Source organism: Gracilinanus agilis, chromosome 2 (genome assembly GCF_016433145.1).
Source record: "Gracilinanus agilis isolate LMUSP501 chromosome 2, AgileGrace, whole genome shotgun sequence".
NCBI lineage: Eukaryota > Metazoa > Chordata > Mammalia > Didelphimorphia > Didelphidae > Gracilinanus > Gracilinanus agilis.
The window spans coordinates 106671871-106697346 of NC_058131.1; the positions used below are offsets into that span (position 1 = coordinate 106671871).

Genomic DNA, 25476 nt, shown 5'->3' on the forward strand with positions numbered 1-25476 from the left:
ATCACTGATGGTGGTAGATGATAGACTGGAATGGGAAGGCACTTGAAGCAAGACCAAATAGGAGGTTATTATAATAGTCCAAGTGAGAAAGTATGAGGGCTTGAATTTGGGTTGATATGTGAGAACTATCTCATGGATTTCTTTGGGAATTTGGGGTACAGCCAAGCTTTGAACACTTCTGAAAGTAATCATCAAGCTTTGTTTGATCATGTTCTGTATTATTTGAGAACTAATCAGGGCTTCCTCTGGGTAACCATGTTCTTCAAGTATCTCAAGACACAAACTTGGCACACAAGAATAATATGGACATCTTTTAGATCTCTTTCTTTCTGCCTAAAATAGAAAAACTAATTATTTACTGGCCTGTCTTAATGAAAATTTCATTCTTGATAAGCAAATTACCAGAAGGAAAAGCTATGCTGAATTGGATTTTCACAAAGAAGAGAGGGGGAAGATAGATGATAGAACCTTGGGAGCAATTGTTCACTCCATCCAGGCATAGTCTGATAGGCATCCTATATATTAAGATCAAAGATTATAAAAATTTCAGGGAAAGGACAGTTAGGAGGTTATGATCTAAAACTCTTCAGAGGAAGTAACCTCTCAAAAAGGAAATTTTGACAACTAAGAGCAAAAAACTCTAAAGATGATGATTGAAGGAAATTGTCTGAAGAGAAAGATGTGGATACATAGGGAAACTTAATTTTTAAAGGATATAGACAGATAATAGTAATAAAGATTAATCATTGAAGATGAATACAAAATAATGGTATAGTCCTTTAAGAATTGCGTCAAGAATGCTAAAGCTCAAAGATTATCTGACAAAGATGATCCTACCAAGATTTTTAATTATAGAACAGGGAGTTGACACCCAAGATAAGTAAAATGATACTCCAAATAAACTACCTTTAATGAGTTAAATCATCTACAACACTGAACTACATTCTACAGCAGTGGCCTCCAAAGTTGGGGCCCTGGAATGATTTCGAGGGATATGTGATCAGCTGCAGCATGGAAATGGACTGCATATTTCCAATATAACTAACTACACTTACCTTTCACTAGTGGTCATATATTTCAATCTCTTCCTATGTATGTTGGGAGTTGGCCCTTCAGGGAAGTTATAACCTACAGATATATAGGCTCCCTCAACAGCTGTGCAGGTGCCATTGGGAAAATTCCCTTGCCAGATCACCAGGGGCTTCAATAGGTGTCCATGGGAGGGCAGGCATTGCAATCCAGGATAGTGACTAGTTAACAGTTCTGCTCATCTTTTGCTTTAATGAGACAGTCATATAGATGAGCAAGGCATGGATGGGTTGAAGCCACACTGCAGATCTCATTACATTCTTTATCCTTAAACCTATCCTTCTTCTGTAACTTCCAAACTTATCAAGGGTACCAATAACTTTTTAGTCAGTACTAAAGCTCATAACCTCCGAGCTATCTTTAATTCAGCACTTTACTCCACATTATCAAACAACTGCCAAATCACGTCATTTTTGGCCTTCACAAAATCTGTTCATGTTGCCTTCCTCAGCACTCAGTCAAGTCCTACTCCAGGTCATCAGCAAAAGTTTTCTTCCTTTTTCAAATCTTTCCACATCCCAATTCATCTGCCACATACCTTGCAAAAGTGATTTTCCTAAAGTGTAGGTCTGGTCACATTCTCCTCCCTTTCTAGCCACTGAATGAACATGGCTCCCTATTAGCCCTTATAATCCTTGTATGATAATTAAATTAAGTCTACACTGCCCATCTTTAGATTTAATCACCAAAGGTGAGAGCACCTTCCAATTCTGGGAGGTCCTAACCCACGTGTGCTAGAGTGAGTAAAGAATCAGAATCAATGCACCTCCCCCTACGCTTTCTATGAGAAGCGTCTATTGTGATTGGACACAAAGGCTGAGGGAAGGCACTGGAAGTGATGTATATGTGGCCCTTCCAAGGAGGGAGGGGAGTGAGTGAGGCTGTGGCTGGTTTGGTGAAGGGGACCTGAGGGAGCTTTGCTGGTTCCTGAGACTGTTCCACAAGGTGAGTTTAAAGACAGAATATTCCTGAACTTCTATTAAGCAACTTCCTTTTATAGACTCCGTGAATGAAGTTTGCTCCATTCACCTCCTGGCCTCAGGCCCTTTAACCCTTGGCTGAGGGTTAAGATCTACCAGGTCTAATCAGTGGGATAGATTCTTATCTCCATACTTCCTCTCTCTCTTCTCATGTAAATAAATTTCCATAAAAGTCAATTTTGATTTGAGATTCTTTTTCTTCTTCTTTTTTTTTTTTAAAAAAACCCTTAACTTCTGTGTATTGACTCATAGGTGGAAGAGTGGTAAGGGTGGGCAATGGGGGTCAAGTGTCACACAGCTGGGAAGTGTCTCAATCCACTGAGCTACCCAGCTGCCCCTTGAGATTATTCTCAATTGAGGATTGATAATAGTTCAATCCTCTGGTGACCATATGTAATATATTGAACCCATAAAACCCCCTTTTCACCCTTACACTTGGCCTCAACCTTCCTTTTCAGCCTGTTTTTTTGCCATTCTTCACACTGATACTAAAACTAAATTATACAAACATGAATAGAAAAATTAAGGTATGATTATCATTCATTAGGTAGGATCATCTAAAGAAACACAGAATGAATTAATATTAAAAACTTTCTAGAGTTGGAAACAATTTCATTTTGTACAAAGAAATATGACAATAGATGGAAAAGCTATGAGCACCGAAATGTAAGATTTATTATTTGATTGATGTTGTGCATCTTTTCTCATGAAAAGTACTTAAAATAATTTTACCTGCTTAGCTAACTCTGACTGCAAATTAATGGAATGATTAATTACTAACAGCTATTCATATGTCCTTTCTATCTCTCAGGACATACACAGGTTTGTTTTATTTTTTTTAATAGTGAAGCATATTTCCTTAAATTTCTTGGTTCACATTGTGGATTAAAATTTTTTTCTTTTATAGTTTTTCAATTACATATAGAAACAATTTTTGAAAATTGTTTTCTGATGTCTTATGATTCAGATTCTTTCCCTCTCACCTTTCCTGAGGCAGTAAATAGTGTAATATAGCTTATACCAGGGTTTTCATGCAATACATATTTCCATATTCTCCCAAATTCACATGATGTTTTTAGTGAGAACAACATGTTTTTTTGGGCCATTAATAACATTTTAAAACATTAATTCCATCTTATCTCATACTTAATCTGTTTTATATGAAACAATACCAACAGAACACACTATCTACAAAATTATCCATCGGTAAATCTTAAGGTAACATCCTACTCCAGTAAGATATCTAAAAATGTTAATTAAATGTCATGCTCAGCCCAAATCAGAAGGGCACAAAAGTAGATATTATTGCCCTTTCTGCCCAAACACTGGAAAAGATTGGTCTGAAGTTATAGAATCAGTTATATGGCCTATTTAATAGTCTTGTTGAGGAATAAGTACTAGTAATACATTGACATAATTTTGTACTGTTTTTTGCTTATTCCAAATAAAAAAAAAGTACTGTTTTACATATGTGTAGAATACCTAATATGTTACTTTGGAAAAAAGGGCAAAAAGTGGCTTCAGGTCCCTAAGAAAAGCAGGTCTACACATAGGATTTCAAAATAACAATAATCTATTTAAAAAAACCAGACAAACCATTTTCACAAGAAAACAACATAAATTAAGTATAAAAATCACAAAAAGCAAAGATAACTGAAATCTCCATTGCATTTGCCTCCTTTTCCACAGAAGGAACAGAAATTTTAATTCTTGGTAACAAAAGAAAAAAGTCAATCAATTTCCAAACCTTACTTTAAATGCAGAAAAAAAGACCAACAATTTAATATAAATGTTGTACACAAGCATATTGCTTTGAATCTATTTAAAAAAAAATAAACTTCTCACTTACCAGGGCAAATTGTGTTACTTTTGTTAGAGCCAACTATTTCATCTGATGAAAAAATAAGTCAGAATACTTTAGTCAAAATAAAGAAGCTCTCTACACAATTTCAAGTAGAAATTAATATAATAATTAAAATAAGAATTAAGTCACAAAAACATTCTAGAATTTAAGCAGAAATTTGATGGAATCTTTATGCTTTTTTATTCACTCTAAATTAAACCAAAATATTCTTAACCCTCTATCTGGCTTACAGATTAACTTGATAAAGCCCCCCTATTCCCCCCAGGTTTAGAGAATAGTATTAGGAGTATGAGGTGAATTGTATAAAAAAAGGGGAAAATTTAGGCTCAATAATAAGGGAAAACATTTTAATCCTGAGTTATCCAGAAATGGAATGGGCTGCCTGAGAGGGCAGGGGGTTCCTTCTCATTAGAGATCTTCAAGCACAATTTGGGTGATCATTCTATACATAATGTAGAAGGATTCTAATTGAGGTAGAAGTCAAAGTCTTAGATGGCTTCAAGGATCCTTTTCAATTATAAAACCACAGAATTCCAGAAACTCTGGTATGTTAGTTTTCCTGGTGCATTAGTCTTTTCTCGAAACTGTTCCTAAGACAACCCTACTTAACATATAATTCAATAGACACATTTAGGAGCCATTTAAATCAATCTAAGCAGATGAAGAAATGTCCAAAAGTAGATTTCTTGGCACATAAAGAATCAAGTAAATTCAATGTCATAGAGACATAGCTTATAGTCATGTTGTTTTTTTCATCTTTAGTAAGAGAATCAAAAGCAGTGGTTAAAGACACATACACACACAGATGCATGCATGCACGCTTACCTTTTTCACATTTGTCTTCTGAAGTATTAGCCAAAAGTGGTGCCGTAAGAACATGCATACAATGATTATAGAAGAAATTTAGAAATTCGCTTTTTTCAGTTTTCTATAACAGAAAAGAACAAGGTGAAAATTTATTACCATCATAATTTACAAGCAACTTTAAGAATTAACACATGCCATGTTAGCTTATACTACTATCCAAAATATCATATATGATATATCTATTTAAAGCATTTTGTTATAGCTAAAAAACTAAAAATTTACTGCTAGAAATAATTTGTAATAGTTTAAGATTTACAAAGTTCTTTATATATGTTGATTTTACAATCTAAGAATAAGTAATACCTAACAAGTTACAATATTGAAATAGCTAAATGCATTTTCACATATATTTGGAATTTGGTTTTATATAATAAAAAGCCAAGAAAGGAAAAATTAACAGGTAGTATGCTTATGGAAAGGGCAATTTAGGAATCAATATCTTAAATTTTTATAAATCACAGTCCTAGATTTTAACTTTAATAATCATCAAGTGAGAATCTTGAAATGACAATCTATATATGCTCAGATATACACATTATTCTCAAGAAAGTGCTGCATACTATTTCTAAGGCAAAACTATATTAGACAATAAAAATGCTTTTTACCCCTTGATATTGTCTTACATTAGCTGTAGCCAGCATATTTTCTGGATCAATTAAAGTACGAAGCAGTCCCATTAATTGAACAGCTCCTCCTAGTTCAGGGTCAGTATCACAGATCATTTGTTCAATTACTACATTAATGAGAAGGATATCCTGAAAGAAAACATGTTTCAATTAGACTGTTTTAATAAACATGTAATATCTAAATCTATATCTTTATGCATATACATATTTTAAACACTACTGAAAAATAAAAACCAACCAGAATGAAGTCAGGTAACAATGAAATAATAGAGAAGGACTTAATTCAATTTCTTTCTACTTCTTCAGACTCTGGTGTAAACACAAATCCCCACTCCCCCAACAAAACAACCCAATCCTCTAACCTATTCAAAGGAAAAGACACCACAAGAACAAATCATAGTTTACAACATACACTGAAGTAAACAACAAAATCTCTTACCTGAAATTTTTGCTCCCTGAAAAGTGCTAACATTCTCATTCTGGATTTTATTATGAATTTAGTAGACTAATGAGTATTATCACAAACTGTGTAATCCCCAAACACAGATTCTTGCAGTCTCATGCTATGTGCCTGTGTGAAGTATTAGGGATAATACTACCCCCACCCCAGGGGGCAAAAAAAGATAGTTCCTTCCATGGTTCACATTAATATCTATTGCTTTTATATTACTTTGGTGATTTCATTCCATTCCATCTTTTCCAGAATATTGCTCCCTCTATTATTCTCACTCTTTCATTTATATTCAATCTTTCTCTGCCTACTACCAGCTTCTCTACTACCTACAAAAATTCTACATTTCCCTCACCCTGAAAAAACCCCATTCAACCCATTTATCTATTAGCTAGCATTTTATAACTCTCTTTCCTGGCTTGAAAATGCTACCTACAACAGTGTCTTCACTTCTTTTTTCTTATTCTCTGTAGACTTGAAGTCTAACTTCATCATGTAACCAAAACTATTCTCTCTAAAGTTACCAATGACTTCTTACTTGCTTAATTTAATGTATTTCAATCTTCATCTTTCTTGATTTGTCTATTAGACTTTGACACTGTTAATCACACCCTTCTCCTAGATACTTTTCATTAGGTTTTCCTTACCTGGCTTCTCTTGGTTCTCCTATCTGCCTGATTAATCCATCTCAGTTTCTCCTGCTGGACTGTCTCTTCAGGTCTCACTCAATTTAACTGTGGGCATGCTCTGTCCTAGGCCATCTTCTAAGGTGATATCACTAGCTACCATGGATTCGATTATCATCTCTATGCAGATGGTTCTCAGAGAAATGCGCCTAGCTCTATCTTCTTTCTTATCTCTACATTCATGTTGCCAATTGCCTATTGGACATCTTGAATCAGATGTGCCATGGACATCTCAAGCTCAACATTTCCAAAACTGTACTCATCTTCCTCCCTAAAACCTCTCCTTATCTTAACTTCAACCTAACAAAGGTACTTGCCAGTATCTTAGTTACCAAGGACAACCTAGTTATCATCTTTGACTCCTCACTCTCTTTACACCTCCCTTCAATCCATTCAGCTGTCGAGTTGTCATTTCTATCTTCTATTTCTAGTATAAGCCTCTTTCCTCTGACATTGCCACTGAGTGCAGACCTTCATTAGTCCATGTCTAGACTATAATAGCCTTCTAATCAATCTCCCTGATTTGTCTCTCCCTAGTTCAGTCTATTCTCTACTCAGCTGTCAAATGGATCTTCCAAAAAGTACAAGACTGACCATGTCTCTTCCCTTCCCCAACTCATCCCTTATTTGATAAAATCTAGAGTCTTTCTGTTGCCTCCAGGAACAAATATAAAATCTTAGTTAGCTTTTAAAGTCTAACCTATCCCCTTCCTATCATTCCAGTCTTCTTATAATTTACTCTCCGCCTCTATGAACTCTGTCTTGCTTAGAATATTGCAAAAGCTTGCTGGGGGTCTGACTCAAGTTTCTTCTCAGTTCAGTCCATACTCTACTCAGCTGTATGTGACCATATATCACTCCCCTATTTGAAAAACTTCCATGGCTCCTTGTTCCTTCCAGTATTCAAATACAAAATCCTGATTGGCTTTTAATGTTTGTCCCAACCTGGTCCCTTCATATGTTTCCAGTATTCTAACACCTTAAGCTCCTTCTCTATGAACTCTGCAATCAAGTGACATTGAACTTCATGCTGTTCCTTGAATAAGACATTCCACTGTCTGTTTCTAAGCATTTTCACTAGCTATCTGTCCCCCAAGCTCTCTCCCTCTTCATCTCCATCTCCTGAATTCCTTCAAGTCTCAGTTAAAGTCCACCTTCTACAATAAGCATTTCTTAGTTCTCTTTAAACTTAGTGCCTTCCTTATATCTTGTTTGTACCTGGTTTGTATTTTGTCTGCCTCATTAGACTGTGAGTTCCTTGAGTACTTTTGTCTTTATTTATATCCTCAGGGCTTAGCACGAGGCCTGGCCCACAATGGGCACTTAATAAATGTTTGTTATTTTGGTGCTCCTTTTGGTATGATTAGCATAGATTTTACTGGAGATATATTAATGAATATATAAAGTTAAAACCTAAGTAAATAAGTTTTCTATATAATGTGAATGTTACAACATCTCAAACACTTAAAAATTTTTGGGGTAGATTAGTTAAATATGGATCATAATCATTTATTCTATTGGGGCTACTATTATCTTTATCCAATATTTGTAAACAAGACTAAAAAATTCTTCTGAAATTACTAGATTGGGATCAAGTCCCACTTAAAATTATAAATGGCTAGTGAGAAGAATTTTTATTTGAATATTTTTATGTAAATAAATTGCATTAGTATTCCCTTTATCTGGGGGGATGTTTAGAACTACAGTAAAATATTTAGCATAGTAATAAGGGGTTATTCCTAAAATTACAAGATTATTAATCTAGTAAAAAATTCACAGCCTAACGATTTCTTTGGCCTAAGTCTTAAAATAAAAGCCACCTAGTTAAGCCTCCAGAAAAGGGAAATAGGAAGTGCAGGGGGAAAAAGTGAGGATTTAAGAAAGACAACAAGAAGAAAATCAAAAGCAGGCAAAGTAAAAGAAAGAAGAGGTCTTAAAACATGTAGGAAGAAAGGAGGAGGCACAATATGAGAAAAAATAACTAAGGAATGCACATGGCACATATGAAGAACAATTTGATAAGACTGGAAGAGTACATGTTAAAGTACATTAGCTCATTACATTAGGATGCAAAAGTAGTTATATGACTTGTTATTTTTAATGGGTTGAGAGTAAATTGGGAAAGGTAGATTACATTGAAACTAAAGAATACCTCGAATACCAGGTTAAAATTAAAATTTATTTTATAAGTAACAAAGTGTCAATGGCATTTTTGAGTGGAGGTGAAATTATTAATCAGGGAATAGTACATGGCATGGGCAAAGGAAGAAAAGAGACTGGAACAATGAATATTTATTAGGAAGCTACTAGAATACCCTGATCACAAAATAGGCATAGGTAGTGGGAATAATAGGTGTAGGAGATATTATTTCAAGGATCTGTGATTTCCTCAGATTAATGAGGATGCCAATTCCATTATAACTGAGTTATTTAGACTAAAAGAAAAAAAAAATCATTCCTTTGTGGCCAGTGTGTCAGCTTTTCTAAATTTAGCTAGGATGGTCTTCAGTTAAAGAGTCTAGGTCCATCAAAAAATTCAGTCAAAATTTCAACTTTGGGAGAACCTGCCATATCTTGTACTCCACTACCAAACTCTGAGAACCCAGAATTATGTCCACATTACAATGAGACATGGAAGGACAAATGTAAAAGACATTTAAATTTACAGGAGATAACCCATCTCCCCACCCAAAACAGAATTATATGATTAGATATGAGGAAGGGAGACTGAAGAACTTAAAAATGAACCCAAGGCTGTAAACTTAGATAACTGATTATATTACTGAGAGATGTCGAGAGAGAGAGAGAGAGAGAGAGAGAGAGAGAGAGAGAGAGAGAGAGAGAGAGAGAGAGAAACTAGCTTTGGAGAATAAAGTGAAAAGTTCACTTTTAGACATGGAGTTAGAACTAACTGGATTATCTAAGTGATAATGTTCAATAAACATTTGGGAGATGTGGCAAAGTTTGAGAGACCAGACAAAGTTGGAGATAAAAATTTAGGGCCAACTTTTAGAAAACTGAGTTGAGGTTATGAGAATGAAATTCTGAGATGAAAAGACTACTTTATTGTTTGCTATTATTGTTCCACTCTTACTATAGACAAAGAGTTGGAAGGGCTGAATTTGGAAATCTTATAATCCAAGTCTCATTTTTCAGAGGCCTAGAGAGATTATATCATTTGCCCAGGGTCATCCATGTTACTAAGTAATAATCAGGATTAAAATCTGGGTCCTCTAACTTCAAATCCTAAATTCTCTTCATTGTACACTGTCTGTTCCTAAATCTGTTCAGTGCTGATACAGTAAAGAAATAGCTTTTGGCACAAAGTGATTTAGTATATGCTCTAATACTACAGATGGTTGCAGGAACATGCAGCATTCTGCCTATAGCAGAGCTGTAAGATCCTAATGAATTAAATCAAAATTTCTGTTACCTATTCAAAATTCTTAGGTGTTTAGATTAATATTGAGCACTGTTCAACCTTCATTATATTTTATATACAACTTTAATCATTCTTAAAAGAAATGTGGACGATCTATACCTCAGAGTGAGAAAAGTTCTTATTTAATTTTAAAGTAGGATGTATATCCAGAAGAATACAAACTCCTTGAAGGCATAAACTTTTTAAAATAACATCAGCACTAGTCAAACAATCCATTGTTAATGTTTAATAAATCAATGTCTGTTGAACCAAATTAAAAAGTGAACTGAGATACTTTCAAGAATCTAACAATATTCCAAGGCTGCTGGAAACCAAGACATATATCAACGGCTTAAAGAAAGCTGTGAGGCAATATAGGTTGAAGGGTTAATCATGAATCTGAGCTGGCCTTCATGTTTTCCAGATACAAGCATAAGTTCTGTGTTAAGGAGCAAGATGGCAGTGGTGATCAAATCAGGAGCCTAGAGAAAAGTCATGATACTACAGGAATATGTCTCCAAATTTTTACTCTAAGGATAAGCTACATTTAGGCTATCTTATAATTGTTTCACATCTGTTAATCTTGTCTCCCTACCTAGATAGGATAAGCTCTTCACCTGCAGAATTCTAGGCTTATCTGCCTTTTGTAATTTGAAGGTCTGAGAGGATAATGATTCACCTATAGTCATATATAGCTATAAGTAGCAGTAAAAGAATATGAATCTAGGTTCTGTCAAAATTTAAAACAAGCAAGAAAACCCCAAAATCATCTGTAAAGCCAACTTGATGGGAATATATTTTTTATTTTGTCTTCTTCAAATGCCATAAGATCAATGGTTAGTTTCTCTTAATTATGTGGAAGGAGAATCTGATGATAATAGTGAATTTAGATGACAAGTAAGTTTCTGTCCTAAGTAGCTTAAATTCATGCAAAAAATTAATACAACAAAAGGCTCAACATGGTAGGCCAGCACAGTTAAAGATGGATTAGAGAATGAATATACAAAGACTCATATATAATGTGTCAAGAGTCTTACTAGAAGACTCAATAAGAAATACCTGTTCACTTGGGTTTCCAACTTGCCGATTAGATTTCAGGGGAGGTTAGCATGAAAGCTATAATTGAGAATGGCCAAATGTAAAAGAATAAAAATTATCTTTATATTCATCCTTTCTAAGTCTGTCTTAGTCTGATGGCACTGAATATATAAAATAAAAAAATTTCTAACTTGATAAATTTATTCTGAAGTTTTAAAACATTGCCATAGAAGTGAACTGCTAAACTATATGTGCAAAATTGATTAACCCAAGACAGACTTTGTTATGTTTTATTTTCAAATAAAAAATGTAAAAATGTGTAACATAGTGTTCAGCATCAGAATTTTTCCATATAATTTTGCTCTATCTGGATTTCCAAGAATACTGGATTGCACTGCATAGTGTTACTTTATGTGCATGATGCTAGAAGAGAAAAAGCTGATGGTGATCATTTCTGTCAAAAGTAATGCTGTGGAAGATCCATTGGTTATGAGAGCTTTCCTTTTTTTTGCTTTGTTAAAAAAAAAAAAAAGAAAAGAAAAAGAAACAACATACTAGAGTTATTCCTCCCTATGTCGTGGTTCACCAATTGTGGCTTTATTGTATCACAGAGTTAAAAAAAAACACAAAACAACCAATTCTGTATTGCATAGTTTTCACTATATTGCAGGATTTTGTGGATGAATATCATATTGTACAAAATGGAAATGCAGTACACCACTACTGCTTGTTCAAGTTGCCAACATGAGATTGTACATGCACACTATCGGCTGATGAAAGGCAACCAACCACAGCGCTGTGTTCTGTATCCTGAGCGCTGATTGGCTTAGTGACCAAAGCATCAGTTTGTTTGCTCTCTTGCACTATGCCTATCCGTTCAGCATCTCTCCTTGTCCACATCAATGTCTGTTTGCTGTGTGGAGTGCTGCACGGCAGTGTTGTGTTTTTGTGAAGTTTCTTTAAAAGTTTGAATTCATTTCAAGCCTTATGGCATCCAAACGTTCTGCACCTTCTAAGGTTTCTGGCAGTGAATCCAAGCTTCAGAGGAAAATGCTTACCATCAAAGAATAATAAAATAAATATAATGCTGCTACTTTGCAGATTTTCACCTATCATGGGGTCTCTGGAACGTAATTACTGCAATAGGAGAGGGACTACTGTACTCTCATGCAAACATAATTCTCGATTTATATTTTAAAATAATTAAAAATTTAACTGAACTTGCTAACTTTTAGAGAAAGGAATATATTAAAAATTAAAAATAAGTTAAACTTTAGTTATACAATTTAGGCCAAAGCTAGACCTTGACAACCAATTAACTGTCTGATAATGAAAGTGAGAAAACTTGATAAAGGATCCTTTCCATAGTTTAAAGCAAAGAACTGATAACAGTACTACAACTTTGGTGCTATTTAAGTGCAATGAAGGAGATATGATCTCTAGGATAAACAGAAATCAGATTATTCAACTTAAAGGATTCCAAGTAAAAGTTAAGAGAGATAATACTGATAAAACACAGGCAAATTTAAACTTATGATGACTCTTTAGTCAAATAAATCATATCATATACTAGGTTACTCCTAATAAACTATATTAAGTCAAAATAGAAGTCATTCAGGAAATTATACACTTGGAGTCAAAGGAAAGCATGAGAAGGAAAAAAATCTACAAATATCTTTCAAGAACACAGAATGAAAACTTGTACTTCTTATATTACAAGTTAACAATAAATTAAAATTTGAAAATAGAAGTGGCTACAGAAAGTCTATGAAAACATCTAAGCCAACCTTCTAACTCTTTAAAAAAAGTAAATCTAATAACAAGTTAAACACCACAAAACTAGCAATAAACTGCCATTTCATTCACAAATTACTATTAATGTAAGGGTCAAAAGAGGCTCTTTGAAAGATCACAGATATTTTTTAATGATCTAGTTAATACCAAAATGTTTTACAATAGAAACAAACATGAAGTCTTTATGATTTCACTTCCAGACTTATATTAAAAAATAGCAATGTGAGTATAACATTTTCCTTTACTGAAATTTTTAAAAAAGAAATTGAGGGGGGCAGCTGGGTAGCTCAGTGGATTGAGAGCCAGGCCTAGAGACGGGAGGTCTTAGGTTCAAATCCGGCCTCAGACACTTCCCAGCTGTGTGACCCTGGGCAAGTCACTTGACCCCCATTGCCTACCCTTACCAATCTTCCACCTATAAGTCAATGCACAGAAGTTAAGGGTTTAAAATTAAAAAAAAAAAAAAAAAAAAAAAAAAAAAAAAAAAGAAATTGAGGTAAAAAACAAATTGCCAATTGTCTCGTCATTTTCATTCTCATTTTAAAAAAAAGTAGAATAAACTCCAGAAACCATTTAGTTATGTTTACTGGCCAGTGCCTACAAATTTTCTCATGGTATAAAAAGTTCTGGATTTAGATTAGTAGCTATTCTTTGAAACTCATACTTAAGAATGACATTAAGACTTCAAATTTAATTTACTTACATCTAAAAAATACTGCCATGTATTTTCTTTATAAATGAAAAACTACAATTATGACTGCTTTCCCTGAATTGTCCAAATATTGTATTAATGGAAATCTTGTTTTATTTCAAAATACTTAAGACTATGGCTATTCTTATTCTCAGCATAATTTTTATGCAAGGACTTATGGTAATATTATTTAACTAGAGCATTAGTACTTACATCATCACTCTGCTGAGCTTCTTGCATAACAAATTCTCGGACCATGGATGGACTAAACTCTACTAGATAAGAAAATATATCTGTAGCAGCAGATCTGACCTGCAAATCGTCCATTCCCTGAATAAAAGGAAAATTAGGTTACTTAAATACACCTTATAAAACAGCATAATCTAACAATAAAATTTACTATGTATGTGGCTTATATACTGTTCTTTGCATGGAGGAAGACCAACTCCTGTACTGTAGAATAATCCAATGGAAACACAAAGTTTTATATTAGTGATAATAGTTGTTCCCACCACTATCATTCTAAATATACTTCTTGACTCTCTGTGTCCCTTCCTTTTCTTTCTTTCACAAACAACAAAACTTTATAGCTGAAAGTATCTAATAATTAGATTCTGGAAAGGCAGCATAATGTAGAAGATACTTATTAAGGCTCAGAATAAGGAGGACCTGAGTTCAAGTGCCATCACTAAAATGTACTGGTTTTGTAATCTAGGGAAAATCATTAAGATTTTCAGTGACCTCAAGCAAATCTCTAAGACTATAGATTGCAGAACAGCTACAGACTTGCATTGACAAAGAAGTTTCCCCACCAAGAACTGCTTATGTGAATAGTATATTCCTTTTACCCTACCAGCAAGGCACCTGAAAGCATAATGGACAGTGTTAGGGTTGGTGTCAAAAATATCTAAGATTAAATCCAGCATCAGACGCTGGTTTTGTGACCTTGGCTAAATCACTTAATCGTCCTTTACCTCAGTTTTCTCAATTGTAAAATGGGGATCATAATAATACCTATCTCCCATGGTTGTTGTGAGGATCAAAAGGGATAATATTTATAAAAGCACTTAGCACAGTGCATGGTACATAGCAGATACCTATGTTAATGTTCAATTGTGAACAACTCTTCAAGATCCCATTTGGAGTTTTCATACTGGACTGGTTTGCCAGTTTTTTTGTCCAGCTCATTTTACAAATGAGGAAACCGAGGCAAACAAGGTTAAGTGACTTGCCCAGGATCACACAGCAAGTGTCTAAGGTTGGATTTGAACTCAGGTCTCCTTACCCTCAGACTCACTGCTTTATATATCATACCACCTGGCTGCCCCTATGAAAATGTATAAATGCTTGTCTCTTCCCTGCTATCTCTAAGCTTCTGCAAATTTCCTGCTTTTGATTTTTTCATTATTACTGCAAAAAGAGCATTCGATTAATTAGATCATGTACTCATTCATTTGAAACGTAACATGGCATGGGGTACAGAGAGCTGGCTCCAGAATCAGACTTGGATTCAAGTCTCAAAGCAAATAAATATGGACTTTAGGAACATGGCAATTTATTAACCTCTTGGTGTTCCAGGGAACCTCTAAAATTGTAAATCTTCATTGGTGGATGAAGTTCCTCACTAGGAAATCCCTATACGAATGAAATGAAAGCTCCAGTAATTTTTTCTTTTATTAACTCAAGAAATTCTAAGTATCTATTAGGCGTAAGGCAGTGTACTAAGCAAGAAAAGATATATAAACATGGAGAAAAATAATCAAAATTTATGATCTTGCCAATTTTACCTCAGTAGTTTCTCTATTCCATAAAATTTCTCCTTATTGACTACTAGGGTCATGCTTCTAACCTTTCCAAAAGTGATCTTTTACTCTGGACACATCTATCCTCCTCCTTAATGGAGTACTCTTCCCTAGTTGTCTATAAGAGGGAATACTTCCAAAAGCCATATTGGGAATTGTATGTTTCTATAACTAAACTATTTAATGATTAGGGAAGAAGTATGAATGGCTTCTCTAGAGACGAGTCAGTGTTTCATTTCTTGCCTGTCACTTGATCAATGCCGCTCACAAACCAAAAGTTACAATTTTAATAAACTGTAAAACTTGCATATTTGTTAAAATTTTACCAACATTAACTGAATAGCTGTGATTATATTAAGTATATCAAAATATCTTTTTACATACAAAATACATTTAAGATATAAATTTCATTATTAAAATCTATAACATCAATATAACAAATATAACAACTTCAAAAGGATAAAGAAATTAGTTACCATTACAATTTCAAGAGCAGGAAGAATCCCCAATTTTGCCAAAGTTTTGAAAAATGCATCCCTGTTTTGAGGTTGTAATGTTTGCGAAAATGCACAGAACTCCTTGAAAAAATTAACCTGTAATGTGAGAAATCATAGTAAGCTGTATGTATGAACATAAAACTTGAATATCACTGGAATATGGTCTGCTACAGTAGAGGGAACTTGGTATAATATTTATGGCCAAGACTGAAACCTTTTTACCCAGTGTACAAAATGCACACAATTATGCATATCACAGTTATTGAGAACAAGGATCATCAACTGGCTTTCTCTGCATCTATTATCTTTTCATTATAAAAGATCCCTCACTATAAATGCAAACTTGATGGTTCTGAAGATTCCAATTAAGTGAAGCAAATAGCACTGCGGCTTAGTAGAGTAAAAATGTCATATACTTAAAAGTCAGGAGACCTAAGCTAGAGGCTTTACTCCATTATTTAGTAGGTATTTAAGTTTGATCAAGTTTTTTAACCTCTGAAGGCCTTAATTACTTTAACTGTAAAATAAGAGGGCTTAAAATAAGTGATTCCTAAGATCTGTGTGGATTGTAACATTCTATAAATACATAATTAAAAAGCATACCTAAAAAGAAAAACTACTAGACAAATATTTCATTGTTTAGGCTGGTTTCCAATTTACTACAGGCATTAGAGTAGACAAATTCCATGGGCTTGTAGACTCTTAAGAATAAAATACTGGCAGTTCCCAATGTATGAATTAGTTATATTCAAAAGTTCACTTGTAAATTGGAAGCCTAAGGCTCAGAACTCAAAATCACCTAGAAAAAAAGTTGTAAAAATGTAGACAGATTGCCAGAATAAAATATGGAAACCTGTATATAATTCAACATAGTTTAAATACCTAGTGCTAGACTTCTATCTAGGTTGTGGGAATAAAGGGATCATTCTGTGTACAGGAAGAAAATTTCCTTCGCCTTTCTTGAATATAACATTAGTCCTAGTAAAAAATCTGAAATTGGCAAATTTTATCTTTGTATTGTTCCCCAAAATTTTAGAATATCTTGGACGTATATGCCATTCTAACTCCAACTCCTATCTTGAACCTCACCAATGTTTCCTTTTGCTGCTAATCAAAATGTCTATTTCCTGAGTACAGCTGAATGAAATTAAGTACTGTATAAGAAAGAAAATATTAAAGTAATGAAATATTTGCTTTAATAGTGATGTTTTAAATAAAGCTTTAGTAAATGTTTCCAAGGGATTTTATATTTTGAAAAGAAGATGTATCTAAGTTTCTGGCAGCATAACAAATGTGTGTAAAAATTACTGTTCAAAGTAAAATGTTGAGAAGAAACAGCTACCCCACAGGAAGACTATCCTCTACATTAAGCTTTTTCCTTTCTCACTTCCAAAATAATGGAAAATCTAAGAGTTTTAAATTTTTGCAAAATACTCCCAAAGCAGCAGCAAGGATTTTTGCAATTCTAAGACAAAGTAGAAAGACAGACAAGGGTGACTGTGCATCTAGGATGTTTGTAAGACTAGTGTTTGTATGATGGGGACTGTTTGTATTGGGAAATGCTCTTGAGATTATGAATCATCCTAAAGACATGCTGGTGGATCTGTAATTTCATATATATGGATACTGCTAACAGCAATAGAGATTACAATTCTTTTTATCCTGTGATTCTTTTCCCATGTCTTTCCATAAAATACCCAACATACTAGAGGCTGATGATTATTTTAATATCTTAGTAATACTAATACACCATTCTAGTTGTCCATTTCATGTCTCATGCTCACTACTAAAGAATTGGCCCACTTCATTTTATTTTTTTTCAAACTAATATTTATGCCACTTCTTGCACAAAGGCTTTTATTCCAACAGTCATCTTTTTACTGCCTTTTAAGTAACTTTGTAATTTTGGTTAATCAGATATAGGAAAACTGGAATGGAATCTTGGCTCCAATAAATGCTATATGTGTAGACTTGAGCAAGTCATATCATACCCCTGGGTCTCTACAACATCATCATTCAACCAAGCATTTAAAAAGGTGCTATATGCCATGATTTGTTTTCCAGCTGCTAGAGATAGAAGCTAGATGAAACAGTTTTTACCTTCTAGGAGCCTAAATTTTCTCAGGGAAGAAATAAAGGGAATGGATTAGGAAATCCTTGAAGTAAAATCCAATTCTAAACTTTGTGGTGTTTCATTAAGTCTAACCATAAACATCACTAGAAGAATACAAATGTTAAAGAAATGGGCCTTTGTGACAGTGAGCAGTTTGGGATCACTAAAAGCACATCCTACTTTCCCAAAAACAACCCATCCAAATAACCACTACCTGCTCAATTCTGGGCCCAGCTCCTTTTCAATCAAATTAAGACCCATCCAGCAGCATTCATGTCTAGGGAAGAAAGTGAAGACTTTTAGGAGAATAGATGGTATTTTAAAAAGTCATTGCCACCAATCAAAGGCAAGGATTTCAGAAGAAATGCCAGATTTGAGAGTAAACAGTGGTTAATAAGAGGGCTTCTGGAAATAGGACTTGTATTTTTGGAACATATTAAAAATACCTAGGAATGATAAGTGAGTGACAAGGGATGGAGTATATCTCACAAAGCTAGAAAGATACATTTGCCTGTAGCCTTGTGAATCCCATCAAAGGGTTTTAAATTGAAAAGGAAGGGGAAAAGAAAGAAGTTTTTACACACACACACACACACACACACACACACACACACCTAGATAGCATAAGGAATAGCCAACTTGTTGGGAAAAGAAGATACTTAGCAAGTCACAGGAGACAAAATCTAAGAGACAGGAATAATGACGATCACCTGAGAAGTTTATATAAAAGTATACCAAATATACACAGTAGAACTAGAGATCAAAATTTAAGGTGGCAAATTTGAGCTCAGAGGTATAATAAAAATGAGGGGGTAGGACTGTGTGATCTCTAAGAAACTGAAAATAATAATAATATTTAATATAAATAATTACAACTCTATGCCCAAGATCCCTCTCATTTTTGGCACTATGCCTAAAGCCCAAGATTGTTTTCACTCTTTGAGAGATAGCCTAATAGGAAGAAAATGGGTTTGTGAGAAGTCCTGGGTTTGAATCCCATCTCAGATACTTTCTAGCTCTGTGACCCCAGGCAAATCACTAAATCTTGCTGGGCTCTCAGGTCTTGTTTTAATGATAATCATAGCTGAAATATAAAATCCTGCTTTGAGATTTGTAAAGTGTTTTACTTAATTACATATTTGATCTTCATAACTGTATAGACCACATGGCTATAAAGAGGAAACAGATGAAAAGATCAGGAAACACAAGGCTGGAACATAAGCTTTATAGTAGTAATAAGAGACTGATTATCAAGACATTTCCAAGCACTCTCTCTTTGCCAAAAGCTAATAATAATCTTTATTTGCCTTAATAATTTTACTCTTTAGAAGTAGAAGAACCAAAAAAAAAAGGGAATAACTTCTGGATCTGATTCATAACAAGAAGGAAAAGTGGTTGTTTGGCTAGAAATGATGGGACCCTTCCAGAGAAGTAATCACTTTATCTTTGAATTATGAAAGAGGTAAAAAAGAAAGCCATAATTCAAACATAAACCCTAGATTTTAGTAAAGCAGATTTCAAATGTTCAGAGAAAGGAAGGCAAGTATTTCACAGATTAGAATTTTAAAGATGAAGTCACTCAGGATGATAAGAAACTCTCAAAAATGAAATTCTTCATTCTGAAGAGACAAAAAAGAAATAATTCCAAGGAGGAGCAAAAAGGATATGTAGAGAAGATGTGGATGCACAGGAAATTCATCAATCAATGCAGAATTTAAAAGATACCTATACAAAAGAAGAATTACAAACTTAACAACTATATGAAAAAATGATCCAAAACATTAGTAATATGAAAAAGGCAAATCAAAACAACCATAAGATTTCATCTAATATCCAGAAAATTGACAAAGATGATGAAATATAGGCATAGTCAATGCTTGAAGTATTGTAGAAAGACATACTACTACTCCGCTGTTAATGGAACTATGAATTAGTAAAATAATTTGAAAAGCAATTTGGAAATTATGCAAATTAAGTGGCTAAAATCTTTAATCCTACTAGGCATATAATCCAGGAAGATCACTGACAAGAAAGATACACTAAAAATCTGTAGTAACACATTTTTTGTGGTAGCAAAGAACTGAATATAAAGAAGATGCCCATCAACTGGGGTATGGCTAAAAAAATTGTGGTAAATTAACATAGTGGAATATTATCAAGCTATAAGTGAATATTTGGTGAATAAAGATAATCAGAGAATGAAGAAAGCAATATACACAATGTCTACAACAATGTAAATGGAAACACCACCAAAAAGTTGAAATAAAATGTTGAATAATTACAAAGAATAACCACAGTTCTAAAGAAGAGATAGGAAGACATGAGAATATGAAGGTGGGCAGTCCATAGATGTTCTACCTTTTTAAATTTGTTAATCAACTGTACTGATTTTTCTCATCTTTAAAAATACTATTGGTTATAGAAGTTGTCTCCCCTTAGGAGAGGAAATGGGAATGATACTTGGGATAAATGTGATACAAGAAACAGAAGACAGCAATAATTTTTAAAAAATCCTTTATTATAAGGGATGCTTCTATGGGAGGAGAGAGGGAAAAGAATACTGAGAAACCTAGTTGATAAAAAAGAATAGCTATCAATAAAAATCTATTTTTAGAAAAGATAAATAATGAAGATGGAAGTGCAAGTGATGGAAAATGAATGCAAAAACACGACAACGAAAAAGTACAACGTATCAGGAATATGAAAGTTTGGAATGAATTTGAGCTGACTAAATGCTAAAGTAAGCAAAGTGACTCTCAACTTTAAAAAAAATAGAAAAAGTAATATTTTAAATATAAAGGATTACTCTTTGGGGGTGGTTTGGAAAATAAAATAAAGAAAATAAAGAAAAGGCAGAACTACAAAACTTCTGTTTTCTTTCTCAAGAGAATAATCTTTGAACTACTCAGGATAAAATAAAAATGGCTAGGAAACTCAAGATAATTAGGGAGAGAAATAAGAGAGCACCTAATTATACTTGATGAATTAATAATCAAACCCAAATGAACTAAGTTCTGGGTCCTAAGCAAATTAATGGAGTTATATCCTTAAGTGTTTGGCACTTAATAACTGCCAATGGATTGATAAAATTCCTAGGCTGTTGGGGGGCAGCTGACCTCAGACACTTCCCAACTGTGTGACCCTGGGCAAGTCACTTGACCCCCACTGCCTAGCCCTTACCACTCTTCTGCCTTGGAGCCAATACACAGTATTGACCCCAAGATGGAAGGTAAGGATTTAAAAAAAAAAAAAAAGAAAAAAAAATCCTAGACTGTTGTCAGGGATCTATGACGGACCCTGGAGAACAGGAAACAAAAACCTAGAGAAGGTTAAATATCACTTAAAAAAAAAAAAGGATGGAATTAAGTTTGCAAATTGTACTTCAGTGAGTGCTTCAATCTGGTTTCAATTTGGATTCTTGGCAAAATTCTAGAACATGTTATTAAAGGGACAGTTAGAGAACATTCAGAAGAGGAAATGATGGTTACCAAAAACAAACAAACAAACAAAAAAACAACTAGCAAAGCTTCATCAAGAACAGATTGTGCCAGACCAAACTCATTTCCTTTTTTGACAGAGATAGTATACCACTAGATGGGGGCAATACTATGATAATAGTTTTACTCAGACACTAGTAAAACATTTTGATCAAGTCCTTTATGCTATTCTTATGTAAAAGAAGGGAATAGACAACTAGGCAACACAATGGCTAGAGAGCAGGCCTAGATTCTGGAATACCAGAGTTCAAATTTGACCTCAAATAACTAGTAGCTGTGTGACCTTGAGCAAGTCATTTAACGTGTTTGCCTCATTTTCCTTGTCTGTAAAAACAGAGATAACAGGACCTATCTTCCACAGCTGTTGTGAGGATCAAGTAAGATTATAATTGCAAAGCACTTAGCATAGTGCCTGGCATTTTGTAAGTGCTACATAAATATTAGTTATTATTATTATTGTTAGAATTGAACTAGGCAATATTAAAATAGATTTGGAATGACTAGAATGGTCATACCCAAAAAATAGCCATTAATGATTCCAATTAATAGGATACTACTCAGGACTAAAGGAAATCCTTTATCATACTTTTGATTCATATTGAGCTTAGAGTAGTAGACTTTATAATCTCCTTTGGATAAATTTCTGTTTAGCTCAACTTGTCCTATTTTATGCATAAGTTCAGTTTTTTAATCCTACATATTGTAAATAGTGATTCTAAATGGAGTTTCTCTTTCACTCTTGCTGCTGAGTTTTGTTGGAAATATACAGAAATGCTGATGATTTATGTGGGTTTATTTTGCACCCTACAACTCTGCTAAAGTTGTTATTTCCACTAGCCTTTTAGTTGATTTTCTTGGACTCATTAAGTATAATATCTTATCATCTGCAAAGAGAGATAATTTAGTTTCCTCACTGCCTACTTTAATCCTTTCAATTTCTTTTTCTTCTCTAATTGCTACTGCTAGCATTTTCAGCACAATATTAAATAGTGGTGATAATGGGAATTCTTGCTTCACTCATGATCTTATTGGGAAGGCTTCTAACTTAATCCCATTGCAGATGATACTTGCTGATGGTTTTAAATAAATACTACTTATTATTTTGAGGAAAGGCCACTTTATTCCTATACTTTCTAGTGTTTTCAATAGGAATGGGTGTTGTATTTTGTCAAATGCTTTTTCTGCATCTATTGAGATTATCATGTGAATTCTGTTAGTTTGGTTATTGACTGGATCAATAATGCAGATGGTTTTCCTAATATTAAAACAGACTTGCATTCCTGGTATAAATCCTACCTGGTCATAGTGAATAATCCTTGTGATAACTTGCTGTAGTCTCTCCACTAGTATCTTATGTAAGATTTTGGCATCTATGTTCATTAAGGAGACTGGTCTGCAGTTTTCTCTGTTTTTAGTTTCCCTGGTTTGAGTATCAGTACCATATTTGTGTCATAAAAAGAATCTGGTAAGACTCCATAGCTTATTCTGTCAAATAGTTTGTATAGTATTGGGATTAGTTATTCTTTAAATGTTTGATAGAATTTTTTAATCCTATGAAAATTGTCATTTATCCTTGTTAAATTTCATCTTAAACAGCCCAACACCAAGTAGAGATCCTTGAAGACACCTCAAGCTGACACAGAACCATTACTGATTGCTCTTTGGGTATGGCCATTCTACTAGTTCCAAATCCCCCCCTAACTCTAGTATTACCTAATTCATATCTCTGTTTTAATAAGAATAACATAAGAGAATTTGCTTTAAGAAAAAAGTGAACTTGGGCTACTTTAAGAGAAGCAAGTATCAAGGAATAGGGAGGTGATATAATCAGCTTGGTCAAGTCACATCTGGAGTATCGTGTTCATTTCTGTGAATATTTGTGCAAGGATGCTGGGGTAAGCTTCTTGAGATAGTCAATCAGAATGTGGAAGATTTTCAAGATCATGTTATATGAAGAATGGACAAAAGAAATGGAGGTTTTTGATAATGAAAATAGATGTTTGAGAGGGGACATGATAGTTGTTTTCAAGAACATATAGGGCTATAGTGTGGAAGAGGAGTTTTAAACTTGTTCTGAGGGCAAAACTACAGGCAATAATTATATGTTGCTAAGAAGCAAATCTAGTCTTGCTTATAAGGAAGAACTATTTAACTATCCAAAGTCAATAGGCTAAAATTTAGATGACTATTGGCTTGTTGAAGAGGAGATTCTTATTTAGATACTGATTGTACTAGTGGTCTCTGAAGTACCTTCCAACTCAGATTCTGTAATTCTCTGGACAAACACGTATTCTGTGTTTTGATTTTTACAGTATGGATGGTTGGACCAATTTTTTTTTGGTACCGTTGTACATTTTGTTTTTGTAGCACTCTGGGTCTCAATGCATTGTTATTGCTAAATAGGAGAACTTGAGTCACTTTATCAACTGGGAATTCTCTTACTTGGATTCTGTGCAGATCATTTTCCATGACATTGAAAATTATCTTAAGTAAACATATTTGTCTGTTTTAGGATACACTTGCTTTTGATCACAGTCTATTTTTGAACAAAGTTATCTCCACACTTAGATCTGTCATAGTCTATATATGATGTTTAACATATGTATGAAAAACTTTGAGAAGAACCTTCAAAGCTACATTTTGTCCTACCAAGTTAAATACTTAAAAATTCTGACACAATTGGTCCTTATTTTTTGGCAGATCTCAAATTCATGATCATAGAGATTATGTGCAGCATAAAGATAGTTGTAAAAGCCTTCCTATTTCCTCTGTTGTTTTTTATCAAGGATACTTCAATGTAAGTACAGACCATTTTCATAAAGAGTATAGAGATGAGAAACTAGGCATATAAGTCAGTAGTTGGTGATACCTTTTTGGTTGTCTTGCAGGGGGCGGGGAGATAAACCACTGTCTGTGATCTTTTGTATTCTTTCATAATCTTCCCTCTTTGAGCTATCTTGAAAAATGACTGAGTGCCTTTAAAATTATGTCACCTCCTGCAAATATTTCTTCTGTATGTTTTTTGTTCAGCTCAAGGCACTCTTCCTAACTTTCTTTTTAATGTCAATGCCTTTTCCTCATATAGTACATTGGCTTGTGATCTACTGCCAGTCTTCAAGAACAAAGGATCACCTCCATACCAGGATGAAGCATCAAAGAAGGACTTTTGTGAAAGAGACCTCGAGATAATAAACCCCCTCTGAAGCATCTTAAAGAAACACATGAAAATGAAACCATCAATGCCAAATGAGTCAAATAATATATTTGTTATCTTCCTTAACTCCCTCCACCCTAAATCCCAGCCTTAAAAGTATAAAAATGTAAAATCAAAACAACTTATTCAGATGAATATATGTATAGTTATGACTTCCAGAATTATACTTTAGAACTAGAAGGGACTTTAACAATTATTTAGTCCAACTTCTTTATTTTACTGATGAAGAAACAGGCTTATGAAATGATTTTTAGTTTTTTTATTTATGATATATTCAAACTCTAAAGCTGGAAAAAATTATCTGTTTCCAATATTAAGGGCATTTCTACACTTAACCATATCTGTATTACACAAAGAATCAGAATTGGAAGGAACTGGAGACAAACTAGACCTCAGGAAATATTCATGAAGAAGAATTTACGCTTCAACATATTCTTCAAAGGTGGTCATCTACTTTTTCCTAAAGGATCTCTAAAGAGGAAAAGTAAATAATTATCTCCCTAGGCAAACATTTCTACTTTTGGATGATTCTTGGTATTAGGAAGCTTTTCCTGAAATCAGGCTGATTTTATAACTTCCTTACATATGAGATTATCTACAATTTTAATCTATTCTTATTTCTGTTTTTTGGAGCCAAAGAGAACAAGTCTAATCTCTTCTATCAAAGTCCTTCAAATTCTGAAGGCAACAATTATGTACAACCAGGACTATCCTAATTCAAGCTAAAATTTCCCATTTTCCTTAATCAATCCTGGTATAGCATGATCTTGAAGCCACTGAGGACACTACAAACTTTCCAGCTTGTCAATAGCCTTTCAAAAATGTAGTGTCCATGACTAAACTTCA

General features: G+C 33.8%; 1 protein-coding gene across 4 annotated transcripts in view; it reads right to left on the reverse strand.

Annotated features, from left to right (window-relative positions):
* The window catches only part of PPP4R3B (protein phosphatase 4 regulatory subunit 3B), an 85069-nt gene that overhangs the window by 18778 nt on the left and 40815 nt on the right, over positions 1–25476 (reverse strand). For 3 of the 4 annotated variants that reach the window (XM_044663351.1, XM_044663349.1, XM_044663348.1), the window contains exons 6-10: positions 15786–15902; positions 13721–13837; positions 5424–5555; positions 4759–4861; positions 3919–3960 (exon numbers count right to left, since the gene is read on the reverse strand). In XM_044663351.1, coding sequence (XP_044519286.1) covers positions 3919–3960; positions 4759–4861; positions 5424–5555; positions 13721–13837; positions 15786–15902 — 511 coding nt within the window. The remainder of the gene's footprint in view (positions 1–3918; positions 3961–4758; positions 4862–5423; positions 5556–13720; positions 13838–15785; positions 15903–25476) is intronic. The other variant, XM_044663350.1, reaches the window with a different exon arrangement.